Source organism: Lepus europaeus, chromosome 7 (genome assembly GCF_033115175.1).
Source record: "Lepus europaeus isolate LE1 chromosome 7, mLepTim1.pri, whole genome shotgun sequence".
In the NCBI taxonomy this organism is placed as follows: domain Eukaryota; kingdom Metazoa; phylum Chordata; class Mammalia; order Lagomorpha; family Leporidae; genus Lepus; species Lepus europaeus.
In genome coordinates, this window is record NC_084833.1 from 77,327,607 (window position 1) to 77,354,633 (window position 27,027).

Here is a 27,027-nt window from a genome sequence, read left to right on the forward strand (position 1 = left end):
TTTTGTATTTAAGATACAAGAAGATTAAAAATAATGCACCTTGCTGTGGAATTACTGATCATTAAGAGCTGAAAGAGACTTTGAAGGTAATTTAGCACCAAATGCTCATTTTACAGGGAGGCAGTGCAAGTTCAGAGCACAGGGGAAGGAATTTCTTCACTCATTGAGAGAACATGAGTAAGGATATCCTAAATGACAGGGTGAAAGTGAACAGCTTAGGTGAAAATGCACTGCCCAAGAACTAAGCCAAACAAAACAAAAGCTGTTCAAAACCTAAACTTAAAGTGGAGAGATGAATTAGTCTGCGGCATGCTCAGCACTTGTGCAAAGTAGTGGCATTACAACTAAATAAAACAGAAAAGGTAGTAACTATTTAACTTCTCCTTCCCAAACTAATGAAGTCTGAAGTCTCTTGTTCATGTGGCTCCCAGTTACTCTACAGTAGGCTTTGTTTAACAAGGACATTAAGTGCATGCCACAGGCTGAATTGTCATCCCCCAAAATCCATATGTTGAAGTAATAGCCCCCGTAACTCAGCAGCTGACTGAATTGAAGAGAGGACACTAACGTCAAATGAGATCATACCTATAAGGCCTTAAAACAACATGGCTGGTCTCCTTCTAATAAGAAATTAGGATACAGTCAGAAAACACTAAGAGAATGGCCATGGACAAGCCAAGGAGCATGGCCTCAGGGAAACAAGAACCAAAAAACAAATCAGAGGACACCTTCTGACCTCCAAAGTGTAAGAAAATAACTGTGTTGTTTGAGCCACTGTCTCTGGTGCTTTGATATGGCAACCCTTGCTGCACACATTGAATTCAGTTACTTAATGTCTTGTTTACAATATACTTGCATTTGCAACAAGATGAAGGAATCTGGAAAATATTATGCTGAGTGAAATAAGCCAGTCCCAAAGGGCAAATATCATATGTTCTCCCTGATCAGAGACAACTAACTGAGCACCAAAGGGGAAACCTGTTGAAGTGAATTGGACACTATGAGAAACAGTGATTTGATCAGCCCTTGTCCTGACTGTTGATGTACAATGTAATACTTTATCCCTTTTAGTACTTTTTTGTTCTAGTACTAGTGGTTGAACTCTGTAATTAACACACAATTATTCTTAGGTGTTTAAATTTTAACTGAAAAGTGATCCCTGTTAAATATAAAAGTGGGAATAAGAGAGGGAGGAGATGTACAATTTGGGACATGCTCAATTGGACTTGCCCCAAATGGTGGAGTTAGAAACGTGCCAGGGGATTCCAATACAATCCCATCAAGGTGGCATGTACCAATGCCATCTCACTAGTCCAAGTGATCAATTTCAGTTCACAATGGATCACACTGGTAGGTCTAAGAGTCAAAGGGATCAGACAAACAAGACTAGTGTCTGCTAATACTAACTGACAGAATAAAAAAGGGAGAGAATGATCCAACATGGGAAGCGGGATACACAGCACACTCATAGAAAGGCAGATGTCCTAAATAGCACTCTGGCTTCAGAATCAGCCCTTAAGGCATTTGGATCTGGCTGAAGAGCCCATGAGAGTATTTAGGCATGGAAAGCCAAGACACTCTGGAAAAAAAAAAAAAGAAGACCTACCTAAATGAAAGATCTCTGTGAGTGATATCCCAGTGGAAAGAACGGGGCCATCAAAGAAGGAGGTACCTTTCTCTGAAGGGAGGAGAGAACTTCCACTTTGACTATGACCCTATCGGAATAAGATCAAAGTCAGCGAACTCTAAAGGCTTCCATAGCCCTGGCAACTCATGACTAGAGCCTAGGGAGATTACTGACGCCATAAACAAGAGTGTCAAATTGATAAGTCAACAACAGGAGTCACTGTGTACTTACTTCTCATGTGCGATCTGTCCTTAATGTGTTGTCCAATGTGAAGTAATGCTATAACTAGTACTGAGACAGTACTTTACACTTTGTGTTTCTGTGTGGGTGCAAACTGATGAAATCTTTACTTAATATATACTAAATCGATCTTCTGTATATAAAGATAATTGAAAATGAATCTTGATGTGAATGGAATGGGAGAGGGAGCGGGAGATGGGAGGGGTGCGAGTGGGAGGGAAATTATGGGGAAGGAAAGACATTGTAATCCATAAACTGTACTTTGGAAATGTATATTTACTAAATAAAAGTTAAAAAAATACTTGTTGCAACAGAAATATAAGTTATTTACAAGTACTCTGCAACGTATTGTTACAAGGCAATCAATAATTTTTCTTTATTGGTAATTTGCAATTGTGAGATCCTTAACATAAATTTATTAAAATTCATTAATGATCCATTACTTTTAGAGTACTTTGGAAAAAGTATTTTCTTCTCTCCATTACATCAGTCAGCATATTTTCCCAGTAAAATTTTACACAGCTTATGTTTCTAAGCCAAATTTTACATAATCAAAATTTTCCAAGAATTAACACGCTCAGAGATTTTGCACACTATAGAAGACACCGCATATATGCTTCACTTGTGACAACTCACTTTTCCTGGGGACTCCCAAAGTGTGCCATGTTCATGTTCACATTCTCATAGGTGGTTCCCACCTTCTTTCCAACAAAACAAGCCCAGTTCCGGCCCAGCACATCATGCACCCATCCTGGCATCGTCTCATGGCAGTAACTGGTTACCTTTCTGCCCTCTTCTTTATACTGCAATCAAAAAAAACAGAAGGAAAGGCAAAGTGAAATCTTTGTTCAGCCCTAAGTCCAAGATGAAAACACCCTTTGCCAACTAAAACAAAAATTTCATCTTGAGAGGTTAAATTCTGAGAATTATTCTAGAAAAGGAAGATAACAAACTTTCCAATGGATAGCATTGTTGGCCACCAAACAAATGTAACAGAACACTCTGAGAATGAAAGGCAAAGAAAAAAACTAACATTCTTATAGCAACTGCCTCAATCTGAGGCATTTTACTAAAGTTCCTTCATTCAATCCTACCAATAAAGCTTTCACCAATGATGAAATGAAGGTTCAGCTCAGAGAGGAAAAGTAACTCCCACCTAAGGCACCAGAGCTGCTGGCTTGGCAGAAACAGAATTCTCCTCTGCCCATCACACTATGAACTCATGTTTTTCCACTCAGAGAAGATTCATATTAGGAAACTACAATAACAAGTGATAAAAAAAATACTATAGAATGAAACAAAATCCCTTTTTTTGGTCAATTTACCTGTTTATAAGGACGTTTTGGTCATAAGAGAACTAAAGGCCGGCGCCGTGGCTCACTAGGCTAATCCTCCACCTTGCGGCGCCGGCACACCGGGTTCTAGTCCCGGTCGGGGCACCGATCCTGTCCCGGTTGCCCCTCTTCCAGACCAGTTCTCTGCTGTGGCCAGGGAGTGCAGTGGAGGATGGCCCAAGTCCTTGGGTCCTGCACCCCATGGGAAACCAGGATAAGCACCTGGCTCCTGCCATCGGATCAGCGCGGTGCGCCGGCCGCAGCGTGCTACCGCGGTGGCCATTGGAGGGTGAACCAACGGCAAAAGGAAGACCCCTTTCTCTGTCTCTCTCTCACTGTCCACTCTGCCTGTCTAAATAAATAAATAAAAATAAAAAAATAATTTAAAAGGAGTCATTTCAAAAAAAAAAAGAGAGAGAGAACTAAAACAACTGGATTATTAAATATCTCTCCACCTTTTTTCACTAATATGGCTTCATTACATTTCAATGCTAACACTAAAAAATAACTAGAAAGAAACAGGTACAGGATTTGAACTCAGATGACCTGGCTCCCAGACAGACATCTCACAATCCAGAATGACGGTGTCAGGTACAGGAAGCAAACAAAAAACTTGCCTTGCTGAGTTTCTACAAGGAGAGAGTTCAGCACAGAAGATCTTAGGGTCTGAATTAATTGACATTAATTGACTTAATTGTGAACAAAGTATCTTTAGAACCTCAGGCAAGATTTTACCAGGTCCTAGTTTTCTCATCTATAAATCAAGGAAACTAGAAAAAATACCCTCAAATGTGTAAACATTTTGAGGGTCCATGATCAAATTCAGGGCTGGTAAGTATTTTCTAGAAAATCCAGAGAACAAATATTTTAGGCTCTGCAGGCCGTTAAGGTCTGTGGCTACTACTGACTCTAAGTGCAATAGAAAAGAAGTCAAAGACAGCACAAACAAATCAACAAAGGGGCCAGCTATGTTTCAATAAAACTGTTATTTACAAAAAGCATACAGTGGGTTGGGTTTGGTCCCATGGGCTATATTTGCAGACTCTTGATCTAATCTAATGGATGCTACTTTACCTGTCTACAGAGGCTAGCAAACTTCTTTCTTAAAGACCAAATACTAAATATTTTAGATTTCCAGGCTGGAAGGCGTTGGTCAAAAATACTACACCCTACCTCTGTGATGTAACAGGTGCATAGGGAATACATAAATGAATGAGCCAGGCGATGTACCAATAAAACTTTATTTGCAAAACACACCTATAGTTTGCCAACATCGAGTTTAGAGGAACTAAGCGCTGAACTAAACTTTGAGGTAAAATTACCTTGTTGCATCTGACTCTGAATTCAAACCCTACAGAGGGGTTGAGTTAAGGATATGTGGCTTTAAATTCCAAAAAGGCTGGATCTGCGTCCTTGGATTCACTACTTACTAAACAGTTCAGCACGGGGCAGTTACTCTGGGCTACAAACATGCACATCTGGCTTCTATCTCAGTCAGTCGTGATATCCCAGAACCCATCTATCTGCCTCTAGCTCAGAATATCTTCACTAGCAAAAGCTCAGCTCACTACTCCTGTTTCTGCTAAAGCCCCCACACAGGATGAGGAACAGTGAATGTCAGAGGATGCACTATGTGGAAATGCTAATAAAATTCATATTTATTATGCAGACAATCCCTGGCTTAAGATGGGGTTTGATTTACAATTTTTTACACTTTACGGCTGTGTGACAGTGATTCACATTCAGTGTCCAAATTTCGACCTTTTGGGGCTAGCAACATGCTGCAGGACACTTTCTCATATTGCTGGACAGCAGTAGGAGCCAAAGCTCCCTGTCAGCCTTGCTCCTAAGTCAGCCACCTGTTCACAAGGCAGTGCACTGTTGGTAAGTTGCAATGTTGGATAAGGTGTATTAGGTGCATTTTTGAATTAAGACATTTTCAATTTATGATGCGTATGTCATGACACAAATTAAGTGGGTGGAATGGGGCCTGCATTGTGGCAGAGCTGCCTCCTGTGACACTGGCATTCTAGATAGGCTCTGGTTCCTGTCCTCTGCTTCTGATCCCGTTCCCTTCACATGGCCTGGGATGGTGGCAGAGGATGGTCTCGAGTGCTTAGGTCCCTGTCACCCACATGGAAGACCTGAATGGAGCTTTTGGCTCCTGGCTCCAGCCTGGTGCAACCATGGCCATTACAGCCATTTGGGGAGTGGACCAAGAGGTGGAGGATCTGTGTGTGTGTGTGCGTGTCCCTCTCTCTCTGTAACTCTGTCATTCAAATAATTACATTTTTTATTAAAGTCTTATTTAGTTGAAAGGCAGAGTTAGAGAGAGCCACATGGCTAGAGACAGGCAAACCCAAAGCCAGGAGCCAGGAGCTTCCTTCGGGTCCAGCACATGGGTGAAGGCAGCTAAGCACCTGGGCTACTTTCTGCTACTTTCTCAGGCATATTAGCAGGGAGCTGGACTGGAAGTGGAGCAGCCAGGACTTGAATCAGTGCCCCATGGGATGCTGGCACTATGCCACAGTAACAGCCCAAAATTAATCTTTTCTGAAAAATGAAGTGGAGGAGCATCTGCACTACACTATACAGATCAGCTATTTTGTAGATCGAAATAGTCTAGTATCAGTAACTCCATGAAATGCAACTTAAATTGCTTAGTTCTGGAAGATGACCTGACTCAAGAGTCTGGTCTAAAATGCTGCCCAAGACTAAATCTAGCAACCCTGATGGTTGTTTCTCCATTGTTCAGGAACTTCTGGTGCCTTGGCTATTTCAGACTTTTTGCCAATGTTGCCGAGAGTGTTTTATTCAGGGAAGAGGTAACAGATATTACCCTTAGGCTTGGGCTGTGAGACAGAATCCAGCTCTACCACTTATTGGCTGTGTGATCCTGAGCAAGTTACTTGTCCTTTCTGTACTTTCAGATTCCTCATATATAAAACAGAAATATTATCAGACTTCCTCTCACTGATCATTTTTATGTATATTAAGTCACATAATTTTCACAACAACCTGTGAGGTTGTTCTCTTCATAGACGCATAGGGACTGTGAGTACTGCACTTTTGCTTATTTAGCACCAAGGAAACAGTCTGGCACTAGGAGGAAATTAATTACTGTATACATAAATTTAAAAATGCACAATAGGAGGCTGGCACTGTGGCACAATTGGTTAAGCTGCTGCTGTGACACTGGCATCCCATATCTGAGTTTTGGCTACTCTGCTTCCTATTCAGTTCCCTGCTAATGCACCTCAGAAGGTATGGGAAGATGGCCCAAGAGCTTGGGCCCCTGCCATCCACATGGGAAATATGGATGGAGTTCCTGGCTCCTGACTTTGGTCTGCCCCAGATCTGGCTGTTGTGGTTATTGGGGCAGTGAATCAGCATATGGAAAACCTCTCTCTCTGTCACATTGCCTTTCAAATAAATAAAGAAGTAATTTTTTTAAAGGATGCAAAATAAAGAGAAGCAAACACCATGCTCCATTTCAACAGTAACATAAGAAATTAAGAAGTGATTAGAAATTTATTGTTAATAGATTATGAAAATGCCAAGACATCAGAGGCCCAAATTCTAACTCTGGTATTACTTCAGAAAATTCTCCTCCCCATATCTGTAGCCTGATTTGTAAATTCAGGTTAACCCAGAAGTTCCAAAACTCCTCTTCATGCTTCTTAACTGTCATCCTTACATCTGTAGTCTTCTCATTTAATAGTGATAAAGCCAGGTAAATAATTCTAAATATGTACATAGGACTTATTTATAATCCAACTGTGTGTGTGTGTGTGTGTTTTATCTCAAGTCCTGTGAATGTACTAAGGAAACTATCCATTTATGTATCATTTTTGATACATTAAATTGACGCCATTATCTTTCCTTTTAAAATTTCATTTGATTTCCTTCTGCAGTTTTCACATCCTGAAATAACTTGGTGTCTTTTAGAACCTGAAATTACCCTATCAAAAGAAGGGAAGAGCTGCAATAAAAGGCTGGGCAAAGCTGTGCCTGACTACAGCTTGTGGGAAAGAGGCATTCACTGGGGAACCACCCACTGTACCCTGTCATTTTCTTGACTTGAATGTTCTCAGGGTATCTGTCATTTCTCCTGGTACTGCAAAATAATTCTTACATGATCTCTGACATTACCAATGATTAAGGAGTTGAAGCTTTGGCTACATTACCCAACTTGAAATGTAGCCAAATATTTTTTCAGTGTGTTTTCATTTACATAAATATCAGTCTCTGAAACCATAGATAGGATAATTTTTTAATCCTAAGTTTTAATTAGTTTTTAAGAAATTCAGTGTAATTTGTAGATATAATTCTAATTTTAAAGATTTATTTTATTTATTTGAAAGACAGAGTTACAGAGAGAGAGGTAGAGTCAGAGAAAGACAGAGGTCTTCCATCCACTGGTTTACTCGCCAAATAGCCACAACAGTTGGAGCTGAGCTGATCCAAACCCAAGAGCCAGAAGCTTCTTCGGGGTTTCCCACACGGGTGCAAGGGCCCAAGCACTTGGGCCATCCTCTGCTGCTTTGCCAAGTGCATCAGCTGGGAGCTGGGTCTGAAGTGTAGCAGTCAGTACTCGAACTGGTGCCCATATGGAATGCCAGCACTGCAAGCCAGGGCTTTCAACCTGCTGTGCCACAGCATCAGCCCCTGTAGATACAATTCTAAGAACTTAGTGATATTCCCTTTCTCACACCCTCCATCCTTCCCTCTCCCTATTCTTGTTAGTTTTTGAGATAAAATATTTTAAATTCACATCACAGTAAAAAGCCTTAATACTTCAGTGTATAAGTTTAACAAGTAAAAATCAAAAAGACCCTAGTTTTGTGAGAATAGAAACAATGGATATAAATAATAACTGAATGGAAAAATGACCATTTCAGTCATATACATTTTCAAGTAATTGAAGATCACTAAAACTATAACAGTATAACATTATTAACCATTGGTTTGACAAATGTATAAAACAAAGTTCCACAAAACTATACTTGCAGCAATACTGATACACACAGGCATTTCTTGTTTGTTGTTTTTGTTTTTTAAATTTTAGCTCCCACATATAAGGGAGAATATGGGGTATTAATCTTTCTGGGCCTGGCTTATTTCACTCAATATCATGTCCTCCAGTTGCATTCATTTTGCTACAAATGGTAGAACTACATTTTTTATAGCTAAATAATATTCCATTGTGTAAATATAAATATATCACATTTTCTTTTCTTTTTTTTTTTTTTTTTGACTGGCAGAGTGGACAGTGAGAGAGGTAGAGACAGAGAGAAAGGTCTTCCTTTACCGTTGGTTCACCCTCCAATGGCCGCTGCAGCCGGCACACCACGCTGATCCGAAGCCAGGAGCCAGGTGCTTCTCCTGGTCTCCCACACGGGTGCAGGGCCTAAGCACTTGGGCCATCCTCCACTGCACTCCCGGGCCACAGCAGAGAGCTGGACTGGAAGAAGGGCAACCAGGACAGAATCCGGCACCCCGACCGGGACTAGAACCCAGTGTGCCAGCGCTGCAGGTGGAGGATTAGCCTACTGAGCCACGGTGCCAACCTTTATACCACATTTTCTGAGGGAAAATACTTTCAGTTTTCCCGTATTTGGTATATTGGCTTTGGTTTGTGATATACAGCCTTTATAATTTTGAGAAATGTTATTTCTAATTTGTGGAGGGTTTTCATCATGAAGGCGTGTTGAATCTTATCAAATGCCTTCTCTGCATTAAATGAGATGACCAGATGATTTTTGTTCTTCATTATATTGCTGTGACTTACGACATTTATTGACTTGTGAATGCTGAACCACCCTTGCACTTCTGGTATAAATCCCATTTGATTGTGATGTATGATCTTTCATGTGGTTTTGGATTTGATTTGCTAGTATTTTGTTGAGAATCTTTGCATTTATGGTCTCTAAGGATATAGGCCTTTAGTTTTCTTTTCATGACCATGTTTTGGTATAAAAGTAATGCTGGACTGATAAAGAGAATTTGGCAGACTTCCAACCAATATTTTCAAACAGTTTGAAGAATATTGGAGTTACTTTCAATGTTTTGTAGAACTCAGTAGTGAAGCCATCAGGTCCTGGATTCTTCCTTGATGGAAGACTTTTGATTAGTGCCTCAATTTCATTGCTTATTATTGGTCTGTTTAGGTTCTCTATCTTCTTGACTTAATCTTAATATGTTATATGAATCCAGAAATTTATAAATTTGAGATTTTCCAGTTTATTAGCATATAGTTCTTCATATTAATAGTAGTAGTTTCTTATGAACCTCTGTATTTCAGTGGTGTAAGTTGTAATGTCTCCTTTTTCACCTCTAATTTTATTTATTTGAATTTTCTTTCTTTTTTTCTTTGTAGTCTGGCTAGAGGTTTACATAGATGGGGTAACTTAAATTTCCATTAATTTATGCCAATTTCTACAGCAACAAATAGAGGATTTCCTAAAATTTGAAGAACTTTCAAACCCCAGCACTTAAGTTTAGAAAACTACTATGATTCAATAACTACTTATTTGCTTCTTCAAAACTACCATTAGGATGCCAAATGTTCTCAAAATCCCCCTTCTTCAATTTCCCACTCATTTTATCAAGCAGCCAATGAGACATATCTAGTAATGTTAACCAATTTAAAAAGAATAGCATGGAATGTTTTGGAACTTAAGTTATCCATTATTTGACTATTTCTTAACAATGTGGGGGGTCACTTAAACCTTTTCTACTGTTTTGATTTATAATATACTTAGCAAATATGTGAGTACTTATTTTACATAAACCATGTCAAGGAGACAGAGCTAGTCTAGCAAAGGCGACATTGCCCTTTAATTCTCAGCTTTGTTATGTATACTTTATGTAACTTTGAACACATCTCATAAGCCTTAATTTCTTCATCTGAAAATAAGAATGATCATGTGGTGACTTATACCAAAGTCATTGCTATGAAGAATAAAGATGATACTGAAGTTTCAAAGATTTAAAAATTATAAGATGCGAAAAAAGGAACAATATAGACACTCTCATCTGTTATCATGAGGAATACAAAGCTATTTAAGACTTCATCCACATCTCTCTATAATTGTACCATACTGTAACAAAAGTTGTTGATATTGAGTGCTACTCTGTCTATAACAAACGTGAGGAACAGATGATCACTGGAATACTGGAATATTTGTATCTGTAATATTAAGTGGAAAAATACTCTCTACTCTTATTTAATATTCAAGTGACACTGATACCCTCCCCCAGTTCCAGTATCAGACATTCACCTTATGCTAATAAGGACCTACAGGATGCTTAGGACACAGTATACTCCACAAAACATACTCCTGCAGAAATGTCGTGAACATCTTTTCTGATTAAATCTAGCTAAGCTTCACAACCAACGAGGCTTAAATATACTTGTAAAGAAAACAGAATTTGCAAATAGTAATGATGCAAACATAAGAAAATGGCAAAGCTTATATTTGCTCTGAGTATGAACACTGTCAGCCCCATTAAAAGATAACAAAGCTTTTCAAAACAGACGCTTCAAATTGGATCCATCAAAATGATAGTCACTTTTAAATCTTGTTCATCTATAAGACAAATGTTTCAGTTAAAATCTGTCTATTAAATTGTCATCATTCCTAATACCAACCACTTACTCTTCTAAATTCTTCTAAAGCTGTGGCACTTGCATACTTTTAACCAAATTGTGTCAAAACCTACGGAATGCTTTATTTGAAAGGATTTTAAATACTTTGGGAAATTCTGTTTCCAAATATTAAAATTTTTCAGTCATGAACATTCCTATTTTTTAGACTTTTTAATTTATTATTTGAGTGGCAGAGAGACAGTTTCCATTCCCCACATGCTACAATAGCTGAGACTGTTCCAGGCTGAAGCAAGGAGCTTGAACTCAACCACGTCTCCCACCTGGGTAGGATGAACCCAGTTACTTGAACCATCACCACTTTTTCCCAGGGTCCCATTAGCAGGAAGCTGAAATCAGGATAAAGAGTTGCATATCAAGTCCAGGTACTCTGATAGGGAATGTGATTATCCTAACTACTGTGCTAATTGCACCATATCTTTCCTTAGAAACCAAATTCCTAAGTCAGTTCCAAGGATTAGCTCTAATTTTCTGCCTAGCACCTAGGGTGAACCATTTATTTTCAAAGTCAAATTTTATTTTTTAACAAAACTTTAATAAATATAAATTTCAAAAGTACAACTTTTGGATTATAGCGGTTCTTCCCCCCATATCAGCCCTCCCACCCCAAACCGTCCCACCTCCTACTCCTTCTCCCATCCCATTCTTAAGATTCATTTTCAATTATCTTTATATACAGAAGATGGACTCTATACTAAGTAAAGATTTTAACATTTGCACCCACACAGACACACAAAGTATAAAGTGCTGTTTGAAGACTAGTTTTACCATTAATTCTCATAGTACAACACATGGGGAGCAAGTGCATAGTGACTTCTGTTGTTGATTTAACAATTGTAAAAGTCAAATTTTAATGAACTACAAAACAGTCAGGAAATTGTTTCAGTGATTGCAACCAAACAACTTCTAGGTATTTATTGAAAGAATGGTAGTTAGAGATCATGTGAAAGAAGATCAGAAAATTATTACCAAAGCTGAAAAGACATTCAATTTACACCAAAATACTCTTATACCTTCCAGAATCAGCCAAGAAACAGTTCACTAATCAGTGAAGTATTTGAAGTCCCTTGGTCATTTCCTCTCTTATTCAGAAACTCTTCAACTGTGAGGTTAGAAGAAATTGTATGAGCTCCATCTCATACGCTCCTTAGCCCACACTCTTGACTAATTAATGAGAGAGCTACAAGCCACAGCATTCCAGGCCACTTCTAGTTGTTGTTTTCCAGGCTTTGGGGAATCATAAAGCTCACTGTTCCCCTTGACAGCTAACTGAGCAGTTAGTAGCTCCGAAAATCAGAAATTTCTAAACTTTGAGCCCTATCTTGGCCTCTACAGGCTCACTCGAAGATTAAAACATAAATAAACAGAATAAAATTTGAAAGTCTAATATCTTTTCCATTAAGTTATTCAGCAAAAATGACCTCAGGGTCTACCATATTCTCTAAGGACACCATGGTAACAACACTCTCCCAAAACAGCAATAAAACACCACAACTGACACATTATTCAATTTTCATTCTTATACAAATATTTATTGAAGGCTTCTCTGCCATGTATTATGTTATTCAGGGAGAACCCTGTTCTGTGGGGTTCATTCTTGTCCTAATGGACTTTAAAGACCAGAAAGGAAGACAAACAGGCAATTATGATGGGGAATATTAAGCATTATTTTATTGTGGGGCTGTACCCACTAAATCTTGTCTTCCACAATCAAAACATTTTGGTGCAAAATTACTCAGAAAAACAAACAAAACAATTTTTAATACTTGTCCAAATTCCACATTAAATGCATTCTTTAAAATCCTGGGTGATCTGGCAGTAGTATTTACAACCCAAAAGTCAGCTTGAAAATATACAATTCTTTCAGAGCGTTGGAGACAGGTCACCTGATAGCATTTTTTTAGAACAAAGAACCAAAAATGAAAAATGTAGCAGCATCTAGATTTGTATAAAATGAATTACTTGTAGACTGGTTTTATTGTGAAAAGGAAAGAAAGGTGTGGTTTATTTTCCAAACACTTATAAAATTTCGAGGCACACTAGGTACTGAAGACAGACAGAGAGAAGTACAGATCTTCAGAAGACATGCTAGCAAATCGTGTACTTACAACAAAGTACAACAGGAACCAATGTCATGGCAATTCTCCCACTGATGGTGAGAGCCAGGTAAGCTTAAAGGGGTACAGCATCAAGGTCCAAAGTTGGCATGGGAAAAAAGTATTCAGGTCAGAATCATCTGCTGGACTGTTCCTTTATGACATTCTCTCTTCCCAGAAGAGCAGACACGTACTTCTCAGTGGCATAAACAGTCTTCTGAAGTAAGGTGCCCAAGAACTATCTAGAGAAAGAGTCTTCTATTCCGGCATGGATGCAGGAAAAACAGTGCTTCCAGACAATATGGGTTAGGGGTGGACTTACGGGTTGGGCTACCTGGGAATGATGTTAATCAGCTCTGCAGCAAGTGAGGAAGAGTCCACTGTTTAGCAGGAAAGAGCGGAATGCGAGCAATCAGCGGAATGCGAGCATAATCAACAGAAGTTTGAAGCTATTCTATTTCGTTTTATTTATGCTGAATTTTGATTATTTTAATGCCTTTTTTAGTCATAATCATTGGTGAGAACTTGGAAATAATTAGGCAGTGGCATTGGCGGTTCGTTATTCCTACAGGTCTAAGAATTCCGTGGCTTTAGAGAATGGTGGCATTAAGCTGGTTAACAGTTAATTAAATCAGATATTTATTTGTTACATTATTTCGTTTGTATTTTAGGTTTACTTTTACATCTTTTTATATGCTTTCTGACTTTTTTTAAAACTATGGAAATAACTTAAAGATGTGAGCTCTGGTGGATGATTACCTATTAAGTTTGAAATGGAATATTTTGATAATACTGTACCATAACTGTCACAAATGCTTTTCTAATGTTTTAACCTGGAGTATTGCAGTTGCTGCTTTGTACAGAGTTTACTGCAATAAAGGAAGTGGATTCATTAAAAAAAAAAAAAAAAAAAAAAAAAAAAGAAGTCCCCTGGACAAGGGCATTTCAGCCGAAGTTTAAAATCTCCCCTTCAATTTCTGAGATGTCAAAGGGAATGAGAAAGTGAGTGTTTACCTTGAATGAAAGAATAGTGGTTTAGGCAGGAAAGTCAGTATTTCCTTATCAGTTTCAGATAATGAAACCCAGGCTTCAAGGCAATTCTTCTCTAAGGGGTCAACAAGAGCCAGGCAGTACACATCCTCACCTATTAAACCAACACCCGCAATGCTTACAGACTGGACTCCACTAGAAGTATCTACCCCAGTGTGACTCCACATAGCACTTACTGGTCTGTGAAATGGCCTTCTTTACCTCTTCAGCCTGTGGGAAGTCTTCATGCCCGAAAGCCACGCTCTAGCATTTTAGTTAGTAGCTGTATGAGCTTAAGCACTCTATGAGACTAATTTTCTGTATCTACAAACTAACAATATCTACCTTATAGGGCTTTTAAAACTAATATAGTGTCAAGTTCTTAGCATAAGAGTATCTAATTTTTAGATACTAACCTACTTTTTAAAAAGATATTAACCACACCATTTTTCAGGCCAGAAGTACTCTAGGTCTGTAATATGCCAAAGAATACTCCCTAGCAGCCTGGTTCATCTAAGGAAGCTGCTTTTTCCTTCGTGTAAATACATCCTCCATAGGACCACCTTCTCCTCAATAATTTCTATCTGTCCATCTCAAAAGAACCTGAAGCATCATTTTCTCCTTACAATAGGTTCTGGAATTTTTCAAGGTAAGTCGAGGCAAGGAAAGTACTCAGGAAGAGACAATCCAAATGTGAATAAAACAAAGCACGAAGTTCAAATCCTGTCCAGTTTGAAAAATCATTTCAACAGAGGAGTATCCAAAGAGGAAAACAATTCACGTGTTTTGCATTGCTCATAAAGACGCTGAACGCTGGATGAAGCCGCCTAAGACTCCGCCTCCTCACAACTTTCTGCTCTGCTTCCTGCACAGTCTCTGGTGTTCACACTCCCAAGTGGTGGTGACCAGTCTCCAAGGAGATGTTCAGGAGGGCAGGGGCTGGGGAGGCGGGCAGCAGGCCTCCTCTGCATTTTACATGCAAATAGATTCCAGAAACGACAGCAGCTGCTAGAGGCCTCTGCTAGCGTGCTCTTGGTAGGTCCACTGCAGCAGGCAGTTCTGTCTCTTAGCACCAAAGTCTGTTCTTGGCTGAGGGTTTAAAAGAGCCCCTCAACAGATGTTCTATTTAATAACTATAAGACAATAAAAACTAGAGTTATAAGCCAACAAGGATCATACTTGTCTCTTCATGTGTATTCATATTAATTTCAGTTAAGCAAAAAGGAAACAAAAAACAGCATTAATAGTTGAGATCCTAGATTTTTTAATGTTACTTAAGACATTCACAAAAAGCCATTCTCAAGCAGGATACTTAAGCAACACATATTGTGCATGCAGCCAACTTGCTTAAGAAACACATGCATCTAAAAGGAGCTGCCATGGTATAAACCTAATATAATTTTGAAATGTGCTTAAGAAACAGGGTAAATTATAGCCTCGTAAGTACATTAACATGTATACCTTAAAATTCTAAATGCAGGGCTTGGAGCTTCTTGAATCTGTATGTGGAGGTGCTAGGCTTTTACAGAACAAAGGCAACAGTTTATCTTTTCCATTGGTGGGGGGGACTTTCTCCCTAACTAAGAGAAGAGGCTTGGGACAGAATTTCATCAACTGCCCTCAGAGTACCTTATTTCTTTGTGGGAAAATACAATAATGAACGTATTCTGGGACAGCTTTGTGTTCTATCTAAGCTATCTTTGTATATTAAAGATTATGGGAAGTTCTGAAATAAAGAAAATTATTGAACACATTCTATACTTATTCTACTACCATAAAGAACTAAGAAGAAACATCTGATGAGTTTCAGCTTTAATGCTCACTTTGATCTGTTATTACCAGATGCTGAACAATCCCTACAGCACAACCAGACGAAATGAAGACACGAGCAATTGGCAGGCCCACCAGCAGCCAAGTGGGCCACTTTGCTCCGTGATGAAGTCTGGAAACTGCTGATTTAGGACAAAGCTATGGTGCTTCCAACACTTGTCCCAGTTCCCTTTTTTGTATTTCACTTCTGTTAACAGCCAAATAAAGGAGGAAGGGAAACAATGTTATACTAAAACACAAAGAAGGGTAAGTCCCTATCAACTTTACTCTCTAAACACCCATTTTTTTCCATTGAAGTGTTAGACATCCAAATTTATGAACCAAGTCTAAGCAATGATTTAAATTTTCCTTCCAAAGATGTGAGGAGAATGTAAAGACTGAAAAAAATCCTCCTCTTCCAAGTCAACAATTTATGTTCTTGGTAGAAGCCAGTTTCAAAAGGCTGGGTGATGTCTCCAGGGATGAGCTGTCAGGTTTCAATTTCTGTGAAAGAGCCGCCTTCTTTCCTGGAACACAGACCTAAAATATGGCAGCCTCACGTGGTCTCTCCGGAAAGACTCTTCACAGAGGAAGAAGAAGCAACTGGAGGCAGCAAAGCTACTTCAAGAAAGTGAGCTGAACTTCAATCTTTTATCAACTGGGTCTTGACCTTTCAGGGCTCATGTCTGCTCTGGTCATGAGTATCTTTATGGGAGTGTTAATCTGATCTGTGCAAACATAAACTACTAAAGTGGAAAAGCATTTACCGTATATGGTGCAGCCAAATTAGAAGAGGCGGATAAGCATATTGAAGCAAGAAATGAAAAGGAAAACCAAAAACTCTTCAGTTTCCCTCTATCTGATGAAAACAGTTATTAATTTGCATAAGCCACTAGGAAGGAGAAAAGCTTGTTTTTAAAAAGAAGGTTAAAAATATTTCAGTGTAGCTCACCCAATTTGTTCCTCAGATGTGGCAAATCATATATCCCCACAGTTCCCAGCTGCATGAACAACTGACTGACAAAATCTGTGACATCCTACAAAGAGTTCACAATGGCAAACTGAGTCATTAGCTTGAAACAAAGCACCATCTTGAAAAAAAAAAATGTAAAATTCTTATGTATGCATTAAGCTCTAAATTGCTTCTTTGCCGAAATTCAAACCACCTTAAAAGTAAATCTCAAGCTGTAAAAAAAACTTGAACCCAATGTACTAAATCTATATTTTAAAAAATACACTTGTCTCAATAACAATTCTTCTAAAATTGCTGTATCCAATAACTGAACCCAGAAGGCACAGTGGGAAAATGGCACAAGATTCCCACATCCTTTATTGGAGAAATAAAGTATATTTCTGGCTCTTGGGACAAATTTGAAGTTTACAAATCGCTAGCACTCAAATGGGCAACCAAATTCTCTGGTAAGGTATTCTCAACATATTGTTCTTGTGTTTGAGTAGCAATTTGCTTTGGAAACACCTATAGTGATATATTTTTAGCATTTAGCTCTGTAAAGATTGAAAGGCCAGGGTGAGTATTGTAGCACAGTGGTTAAACCAAAGCTTAGAATGCCTGCATTCCAAATAGAAGTGCCTCGTTCAAGTCCTGGCTCATTCAGCTTCCTGTTAATATGCATCCTGAGAGGCAGTAGCTGATGGCTCAAGTACATGCTAGCCATGTGGAAACCCAAACTAAATTCTGGGCTCCTAGCTTCAGTCTGGTCCAGCCTCAGCTGAGGCAGGCATTTGGGAAGTGAATCAGTGGGTAGAAGATACCTCTCTCTATCAGCCTTTCAAATAAATAAAAATAAACATAAAAACTTTAAAAAATTATATTGTATTTAAAAAACTCACAGGTGCCTGGGGCTGGTGCTGTGGCACAATAGGTTAATCCTTCCCCTGGGTACCGGCATCCCATAGGCACACTGGTTCTAGTCCTGGCTGTACCTCTTCAGATCCAGTTCTCTACTATGGCCTGGGAAAGCAGTGGAAGATGGCTCAAGTGCTTGGGCCCCAGCACCCACATGGGAGACCTGGAAGAAACTCCTGGCTCCTGGTTTCAGAATGACTCAGCTCTGGCCGTTGCGGCTACTTGGGGTGTGAACCAGTAAATGGAAAACCTTTCTCTCTCTGTCTCTCCCTCTCACTGTCTGTAACTCTACTTCCCAAATAAATAAATAAAATTTCAAAACAAAACAAAAAACCCAAAACCTCATAGGTCCCAAATAAGAGCTCAATTATAAACCAATAAGATTTGCTTTAATAACACTAAATAAATTTTCAGCCATAATGAGACTAGTTTCCCTCCCACATATTTCTTCAGCCCTTGAGTAGCTTAATATTCAAAATGAAATCTGAGTTCCTTTCCTATAGCTTCCTTCTCCAGCAAGTTTCTTTTACAGCTTCAGAGAAAGTGAAATAAGAAAGCATAAAAGGTTAGAAAGCTGATTAAACTTGAGGGCATTCTCCGAGCTTAGTCTGTTTCATGGGATGTCCTTCCTCCAGGCAATTTGGTAGGGAAGATGGAAAGCTGTATGGATCGGTATTGTATATGTCATGATACAAAATGAACACCATACATAAAACCATACAGAAGAAAAAATAATCTCTTACCCTCCCATCACATGTAGTCAGGGACATTTAAGCATCTCTGTATATTCCTTCCAGTTTTGCTACACTTGCACATACTTTTAAGAGGTGCAAATTTGCTGGAATATGCCAACTATCACCAAATGGTAAATGTCCTGCCCAAAACAACTGCCAACGCTATCTGCAGGCCAGATTTTTTTAAGAGAAAATTCAATTTGAATTTGAATGCCTCTAGGTAAGTTTTAATTTCCCCATAGGTCTAATTACTCTTTATAGCTTCACATGAAGTTGTTTGAAAAGCTTAGGTACCTGGGCTGTAAATGTATCTGAGTTTGTAACTCATATAAAGTGTTCAGATAACCAAATGCCTGAATGAAACTGAATAAAGCACTTTAAAAAATGTACCTATTCTTTCTACCTAAGTCAAACTATACAAAAAGATTCAGGATCAAGATTTCTTTCCAAGCTCTTATATAGCTTGGAGTCATATGCAAAACAGATAAATTATCCCTACCCCACCCTCAATTTCTCAAGTCAAGTAAACAAGGACTCAGGAAGCCCAAATCAAGAAAACCGCTCATTTTGCAGATACGTTTGAATAAGGAGAACTAAATAAAGCAATTCCAAGTGATAGGAGTGAAGTGGTATCAATATCGCTTGGAAGCTACACAGACAATGATAAAGAAGCTGTGTCTGCCTGCTTGTTGGGCTACAGGATGCTGTGGAATGCTCACAGCAAGCAGAAGATGGAGCAGGAGCCTAACAGAACACCTTACAGGGATTACCTACTCAGTAAACTCTTGGGGGCTGGCACTGTGGTACAGCAGATTAAGCTGCCAGCATCCCAGGTTCGTATCAACTGCTCCACTTCTGATCCAGCTCCCTGCTTATGCCCATGGGAAAGCAGGGGAACATGGCCCAAGTGCTTGGGCCCCTGCCACCCATGTGGGAGACCCAGATGGAGCTCCAGGCACCTGGTTTCGGCCTAAACCAGCCCTTGCCATGGCAGCCATTTGAGGATGAACTAGTGGATCTCTCATCTTCTCCCCTCTCTGTCACTCTGCCTTTCAAATAAGTTAAAAACAAAAACCTGGGAATAATAACAATTAGAAGTAATTTCATGAAAGGATATCTGAAAAAGGTAGAAGGAAGTACATGGTAATGTCTTGTCTAGTCAGTGGAAAGATCCAGAAAGCCAATTGATAAGTAGAGTAACAACACAGAGTAAGGGCAGCAGGTGTACTGGGCGATCATTTGTCAAATATTTTTGTAATGGCAGTGGGCTGAGTAGATCATGTTAAAATTTACATAAGACACTTAAAATTGAGTAGCAGGGGCCTGTGTTGTGGCACAGTGGGTAAGGCCGCTGCCTGTAGCACCAGCATCCCATATGAGCACCGTATTAGCCTCCTGCTAACGTGCCTGGGAAAGCAGTGACGGATGGCCTGTAGGCTTGGGCCCTTGTACCTATGTGGCATACCCCAGAAAAAGCTCTTGGCTCCTGGTTTCTGTAGCCATTGGGAAAGTAAACCAATGGATGGAAGACCTCTCTCTCTGTCTCTCCCTCTCTCTCTCCCTGCCTTTCAAATAAATAAAACAAATCTCCTTTTAAGAAGTGGATAGCAAGTACTACTTAAGTTTGATGATTTCTCATTTTTTTTAAGCTTGTGGGAAAAATTCTTCTGTGCTTCACTCATTCAACAAGTTTGCATTTTTCTTGAGTTATGCACTTTTCCCAGCATGGTTTCCCCAGCACACAGTAGGAAATACCCTGATGCTTGTGGTAAAATGCAACAAGCTTTTGTGTTAACAAATGGCACCAAAAATGCTTGAATTTCCTATCATCTACTCAGCTACACTGTGTAATTTCCCTTATATTTTTAAACCATTTCCCATCGCTCTTACAGTTTATTTGTTAAAATAACATAGCATTTTATCAGTGTACAAATTATATTATCTGAAACTGCCTGATTAGATTATAAAGATAAATATTTTATTTAGATTGTACTCTACTCACTGAGATTATGATCTTTATCAAAAGGCCTAACTACTGAGCAGAGTTTTTGAGTTTTCTTTTTTTTAAATTACAATCCTATTGGTTTTATTATTATTACTATCATTATTCTTAAAAAATGGCTCTGAAAATGGTTCTGCCCAATACACTTTAAAAATAAAATAAAATCAATAGGTATCCCTAATGAGAGAACATCCACTTGGACAATGCTACCCAGAAACACGAACGGGCAGGGTTTCAAAGCACTAGTCTAATCATTAACTTATCCCCTGCATACACAGTGACTCATTTTCATGTGTAGTGTAGAGCATTTTAAATTTCATTTGAAATTAAAAAGCAGTTTCCTATTGACTAACATGAATACTATCCCGAGACTATGGTGAAATACCAAGTCTGTTTACACCATGATTCAACAAGAACTGAAAGGTAGTGTTTCAATTCCTTAGCCAGCCAGCCTCCCTACCTATTGGCTCTAGACTCCTATTAAAACTGAGAACAAACTGATGAAAAAAATATTAATGGAGAGAAACTTCCCTTGTCTAATCCTAATTATTATGTTTCCAGAAATTAAATGATGATTTAAAAGTTTCCCCACCAGTTTCTCCAAGTTGGCAGAATTGAAGAATAAAAAGTTTTCTAAGCCAAATGTGCAAACCATATATTATACCCCACTGCCCACTTACATAATAATTTATTCAACTTATTTCCCGACTGAATGCTGTTTCATCCACTTTCATTTGCAAGCAAGTATCAACCCGTGCAACAGCAAACCACAGTAAGTCCACATTGTATCTTGCTCACTCTCAGAAGCAAGCTGACCATCTGTCAGCCTAAGTAGCCACTCTCCAGCCATAAAGCTTAAATGCTATCGCAAGCTTTTCTAATTAAGTGGGACAGCCCAGCAAGATGCCTAAGGAGATGAACCTAAAGAATAGTAAAAGACTGAGGTTGGTGTTGGCATCCCACATCAGCGCTGGTTTGAGACCCAGCTGTTCCATTTCCAATCCAGCTCCCTGCTGATGTCCCTGGGAAACCAGCAGGAGATGGCCCAAGTTCTTGGGTCCCTGAACCCACCTGGGGGACCCAGAAGAAGGCTCCTGGCTCCTGGTTCTGCCTGGCTCAGCCCCAGCTGTTGAGGCCATTTAGGGAGTGAACCAGCAGATGGAAGATCTCTCTCATTCTCTCTCTTTGCCCTTACTTCTTTCTCTCCCTCTCTCCTCCCAATTTGCTCTGTAACTCTCCCTTTCAAATAAAAAACAAATAAAATATTTTAAAAAAAGAATAGTGAAATAATGTAGTAACACAAGGTCCAATCCCTAGCTTTCTTATGATCTGTGAAAGTACAAAACCTTTTTTCTTCTGTTCTATGCAAAGAAAGCCCTGCTGCACCATTGTGTGCCCCAAGCATTGGACCGCCATTGTCTGGAATCCTGTATGTAAGCTATCCTAATAAACTCTTCGTGGTTCTACGGAGCTTCCCTCTTCATTTTTTGGTTTCAAGATTCCTCAAGAGTTTGAGGACCGTTACATGCTTCCTCCACTGCCAGGTACAAATGCTTACCATGAGTCAAACAAGAAGCGGATGATGACAGGAGATTATGTACATGGAAACAACTTCCTTGAGTACCTCGATTTTTGTGAAACATTTCCATAGGTAATTTGATCTTGGGGCAAAGAACTTTTGAAAGGCTTTGACAGAATAACTGTCAAAGGTCAGCAAAGTCACAAACTCATCAATTAGCAAACCAAGAATTCTACTCAGGTTGAACACATCTACCACATACAGCTTACATTTTTTTTTTTTTTTTTGACAGGCAGAGTTAGACAGTGAGAGAGAGATACAGAAAGAAAGGTCTTCTTTCCGTTGGTTCACCCCTCAAATGGCCACTACAGCTGGCGCTGCACTGATCCGAAGCCAGGGGCCAGGGGCTTCTCCTGGTCTCCAATGCGGGTGCAGGGCCCAAGGACCTGGGCCATCCTCCACTGCCTTCCCGGGCCACAGCAGAGAGCTGGCCTGGAAGAGGAGCAACCGGGACAGAATCCGGCGCCCCAACCGAGCCTAGAACCCAGGGTGCTGACGCTGCAGTCGGAGGATTAGCCTAGTGAGCCGTGGCGCTGGCTACAGCTTACACTTTTTAAAATTCACATATTGTTAAGATTTTTCAAAAACAATACATAATTAATGGGGATGACATGGACTGCTGATCACCAAAGGCCAGCATGCATAGAGTAGCTCCACCAGCTGAATATCAGACCAGCCAAGCCAGTGGGATAGAGACAACTTTTCCTCTCCATATCTCCTATTCTTTGTTTTCATATTAGCCTATTACATTTATCTTCCTGTACATAGGACACTTATTAAAGACTCAGGGTGAGTAACAAATATATAACCTACAGTACTTTGAAATAAATATCACATTGAAAATATTCAGGGGCCAGTGCTGTAGTGCAGCGGGTTAAAGCCCGGTCTGGAGTGCCTGCATCCCATATGGGCACCAGTTCAAGTCCCGGATGCTCCACTTCCAATCCAGCTCTTTGCTATGACCTGAGAAAGCAGCAGAAGATGGCCCAAGTGCTTGGGCCCCTGCACCTGCATGGGAGACCTGGAAAAAGTTTCTGGCTCCTGGCTTCCGATCAGCTCAGCTCTGGCTGTTGTGGTCATTTGGGGAGTAAACCAGTGGAATGGAAGACCCCTCTCTCTCTCTCTGTAATTGTGTCTTTTGAATAAATTTAAAAAAAAAAAATTAAGAAAAAAAAATTCACAAAATTGAAAACTGAGTTTCATGGGTTAAAAAAGAGTCCTTAAGAAACAAATTGTTTGAAGTTATTATTCTATTAACCATGGTCTGCAGATAGAACACTAGATCATGGTCAAAAACCAAAACTCACATGAGAAATTACAACAGTCTTAGAAGTTATGCCTGTGTTGCTGCTTTGTCTTTTGCCATCTTTAACAGATTCATTCTCCACTTTCCCACAAATCTCTGCCAATGGTCAAGCCTTACCAGATGTTCCAAAGGCCATAAACTCTTTCCCACAAGAAAGTCTGTTTTTATTTAGACCCTATTTTATGTATAATGAGAAACAGCTAGTTTCAGACTTGTGGGTTCAGTTTACTTGAATCATTTAATACTCATTCTACAGGAAAATTTTCAACTCTTTCAGAACACACAGGATGGACTAGATTTTTTTCTGAACTATTTTAATGTTCAGTGCATCTGTAATTGGAAGCTATGTTTATGCAAATGATAAGGACAAAAGTTCCTTCTTAGTAAGGAAAACGTGCTCAACAGGCTGGGTTACCTACCTTTTACTTTAATTAGTCTAAGAAGTAACTCCTAAGCTCTCCATTTCTTTTGTCTTAGTTTAGTCAAATAAGCTATTCATATTAATATATTTAGTGCACTGTATTTCTTCAATGAGTCATTGAGGTCAATCACTTAGATGCAATGACAAGGACAATATGAACTCCAAGAAAACAAAAATGTAAAGTCTCTCTACCATTCCTACATATTCAGCACAAAGTATATATTCAATGACTAAGGCAACATTTAAGAATGAAGGCGTAGTAGTTAAAAAAAATAAAAACGAAGAATGTAACCATACTTACCAAAACCTAGGTTTAAATATAATGGATTATATACATTCAAATATAGATGGGTATTTTTTAATTACTGAAATCATTTTTAAAGAGAGTGGCAAAAGTATACCATTTAACTTCTCTTAAGAGCAGTGTCCACTGTGGTTATCCTTATAATTTAAAGTTAAAATTCTGAGAGACTCCTGACCAGAGGAGGCATCAGATATCAAGTCATGGTTAACACAAATGTACTTTCCAACAAAACTAACCTTAAAGAAGGCAAACCATTTGTAGTCTTTCAACACAATCTCAAAGCCTTGGTTGTAAATGATGGTGAAATGGCCAGAATTCCCAAGGTCATCGTATGCTGTATCCAACTTCTTAAGGTGTACTACTACTTTTTTTTCTGGTGGTCCTAAAGAAAGGGAAATGCAAAACAAAGGAAAATTATTTGAATATCAATGAGCAGAAAAATTTTCTCAAGGATTTCCATTATTTGATCTGGTTGTTTTCCTTTTGTGCTACTACATTTGGTAACACAGCCTGGGTATGAAGAAATCTGTCTCTCACTCGTCACCTCTGTACAGTTCCCGATGGTTCCCAGAGATAGAGAAACACCATGTATCCCAGAAAGCAGGAACACTCCAGGAAGTATAGCTCCTACTTTTGCATCGCATCCAAACATGGACAAACATGTTCAACCGAGGAATGGGATGCACTCAAAATTATAAACAGAATTTAGAAGGCGAAATGCTAGTCAAAGAGTGAAAAACATGAGGAAACGTATGACAAAGAGATAAACAGGCTATCTATAAGATCATAAGGAGGATAATGTGTTAAGTCCATGAGAAGAAGTGGTGTCCTGTCCCCTTCACGGCTGTGCAGTTTCAAACTTTGCAATCTGGATCCTTCCTCCAATTTTTCAGCAAACCCCAGGTTCTTATCCTCTAAGACTAATTTTTGCTGACAGGAATTATACCATGAAGCTCCAGAAGATGAGGGCTGGGATGTGTGGACGTCTCCAATTTCAAAGGCGGCTCTATAAGCAGAGGCTGCCTGAAAAGGTTTCAGTTGTATGTATCCATCTGCAGATTTCTCCCTGGAGACAGTTTTTCCATGGCACCCATTAATTCTCTGACCCGGGAGATTTCAGCACAGTGCAAATCCGGATGTCCCTTCTGCCCAACCTCAACGTTTAAAACTACCAATGGTTATAATGCCCAGGATTACAAAACACCATGCAGTCATGTGGAGTTAAGACTGCTAAATCAGCCTTTCTTATTTGTTCTGTTGACAAGGAAGTTACAGCTGGGAGCCCTACTCATTCTGTACAAGTCACAGGCTGGAAGGGTTTGGGCAGACTAAGTGTGATTTTTCTGACTTGCAGTTACATTTTTCTCTTCTTCACCAGATTTTTTGTCCTAGAGATAGCTATGCTAGCTGAAGGGATGTGGCTCAGACACAAGATTTATTAAATCATCTTGGAGCCAGGTATTGCACTTGGCTCAGGGTAAATATAGTTACTGAGTAGAGAGGGTTTTTTTTTTTTTTTTTGGTTTGTTTTGTTTTCTTTTTTAAGATTGTGTATATTCTTACAATACATATAACAGTGCAGAGTGGCATCCCAAATTTTCTAGGACTTGCAGCATTAACTTACACCCAAATCAAAACCTCTGAGGCCAAGGCCCAGTGTACCCTGGAAGTGAATTTCTGGCTTCTGAATCCCTGAAGCATTTCTCTCTTTTGTGCTGTGCACACTTTTTTATTATTATTTATAATTATTTGCATCGTGTCTCACCTATCAGACATGAAATCTGTCACCCTCTTTGCACCTACTCTGCCCCTCCCCCACCACCAGCAGGAGCCTTGTACACAGGGGTATTCACTATTTCTTATTACGGAATTGAATTTAATACAAAACATCACAGCCTTCTTTCATATTAAAAAAAAAAAAATCACTGGAACTTAAGGATCCTTTCCCGCAAACTCACGGAAGGAGAAAAGACTTGCTGTGTTGAGCATTTTTTGTCTTCACTACTACAATTTCAAAAACTACCCGATTGGACCGGGGAGTCAAAAGACCGCAGGTCTGAAACAACCCAATCCAACCCAAAAAGTACAAAAAGTAAGAGGGAAAAAAAGTTTTGGAAAAAGCGTGTAAGCTCCAGGAAAAGAAAGTGTGAGGCTGAAAGTTCTCGGGCCAACTTTCATTTGGCGGCCCTGGCACAGGAGAACGTAGCCAAGGGACTGACCGGTGTCCTTCGCAGACGTCCGCGACCGCGCACGAGCACCCGGGTCGGGGTGGAGTGGGGGTGCGGGAGCCACCGCGAGGGCTCAGCGGCCATCAAGCGGCGACCCGGAGGAGTCCCAGGCCGGCGCGGGAAAGCAAGTGGGTCTAGGGGCACCGGCAGCTTACCCATGACCGAGCAGTTGATGTCGCGCTGCGAACCACTAGGGCCCACTTGGAAGACCCAGGTGCCTAACAGGTCGGGGTAAGTGCAGTTGGCAGGCGTGTCGCAGAGCACGGTGCAGACCCCGGAAAGGAACAGCAAGAGAGCGGCGAGCGGCAGACTGGACACGGGACCCATGGTGGCGAGGGCCTGCACAGGAGCTGGGACGCCAACAGGCACCGGAGCGCCCAGAGTACGCAGAAACACAGCCTGGGCCGCGCGCGCCTAGAAATAGCCTGGGGTCCGGAAACCCGCGGCCCGGAGGGGCGGGGCTACGGCGCAGTTTGGGGGTGGGGATGGGGTTGGGCTCCGGGCGCAGTCCCGCCCCCCAGGTGGGGGCTGAAGTGCTCGCCCTGCCCTAGCCTGGCTGCGGCTTGACCCTGAACTCCTGGAGAGCCCGGGAACCCTATTCAGCAGCTAAGGGAGGCTACACCAGGGTAACCAGAATAAGAATTGAAGAGGGCCGCGAAGGGACCGTGCAGACACAGACGTTGCTCCTTCTGCGGGGAGAGAGAGAGAGAAAGAGGGAGGGAGAGAGAGAGAGGTAGAAGTCTAACAACTGAAGCTCACTTCGGCTGCTTTTATTATTCCAT

General features: G+C 40.1%; 1 protein-coding gene across 2 annotated transcripts in view; it reads right to left on the minus strand.

The window, feature by feature from the left end:
• CTSC (cathepsin C) overlaps positions 1-26,691 on the minus strand; it is a 48,123-nt gene extending 21,432 nt beyond the window's left edge. Inside the window, exons 1-4 of one of the 2 annotated variants that reach the window (XM_062196851.1) lie at positions 26,401-26,691; positions 24,254-24,399; positions 16,757-16,841; positions 11,728-15,128 (exon numbers count right to left, since the gene is read on the minus strand). In XM_062196851.1, the coding sequence (XP_062052835.1) occupies positions 15,118-15,128; positions 16,757-16,841; positions 24,254-24,399; positions 26,401-26,572 (414 nt within the window). In that variant the 5' untranslated portion in view covers positions 26,573-26,691 and the 3' untranslated portion in view covers positions 11,728-15,117. Of the gene's footprint in view, positions 1-2,503; positions 2,671-11,727; positions 15,129-16,756; positions 16,842-24,253; positions 24,400-26,400 lie in introns of those variants that run through there. The other variant, XM_062196850.1, reaches the window with a different exon arrangement.
• Between the last annotated feature and the right edge of the window lie 336 nt (positions 26,692-27,027).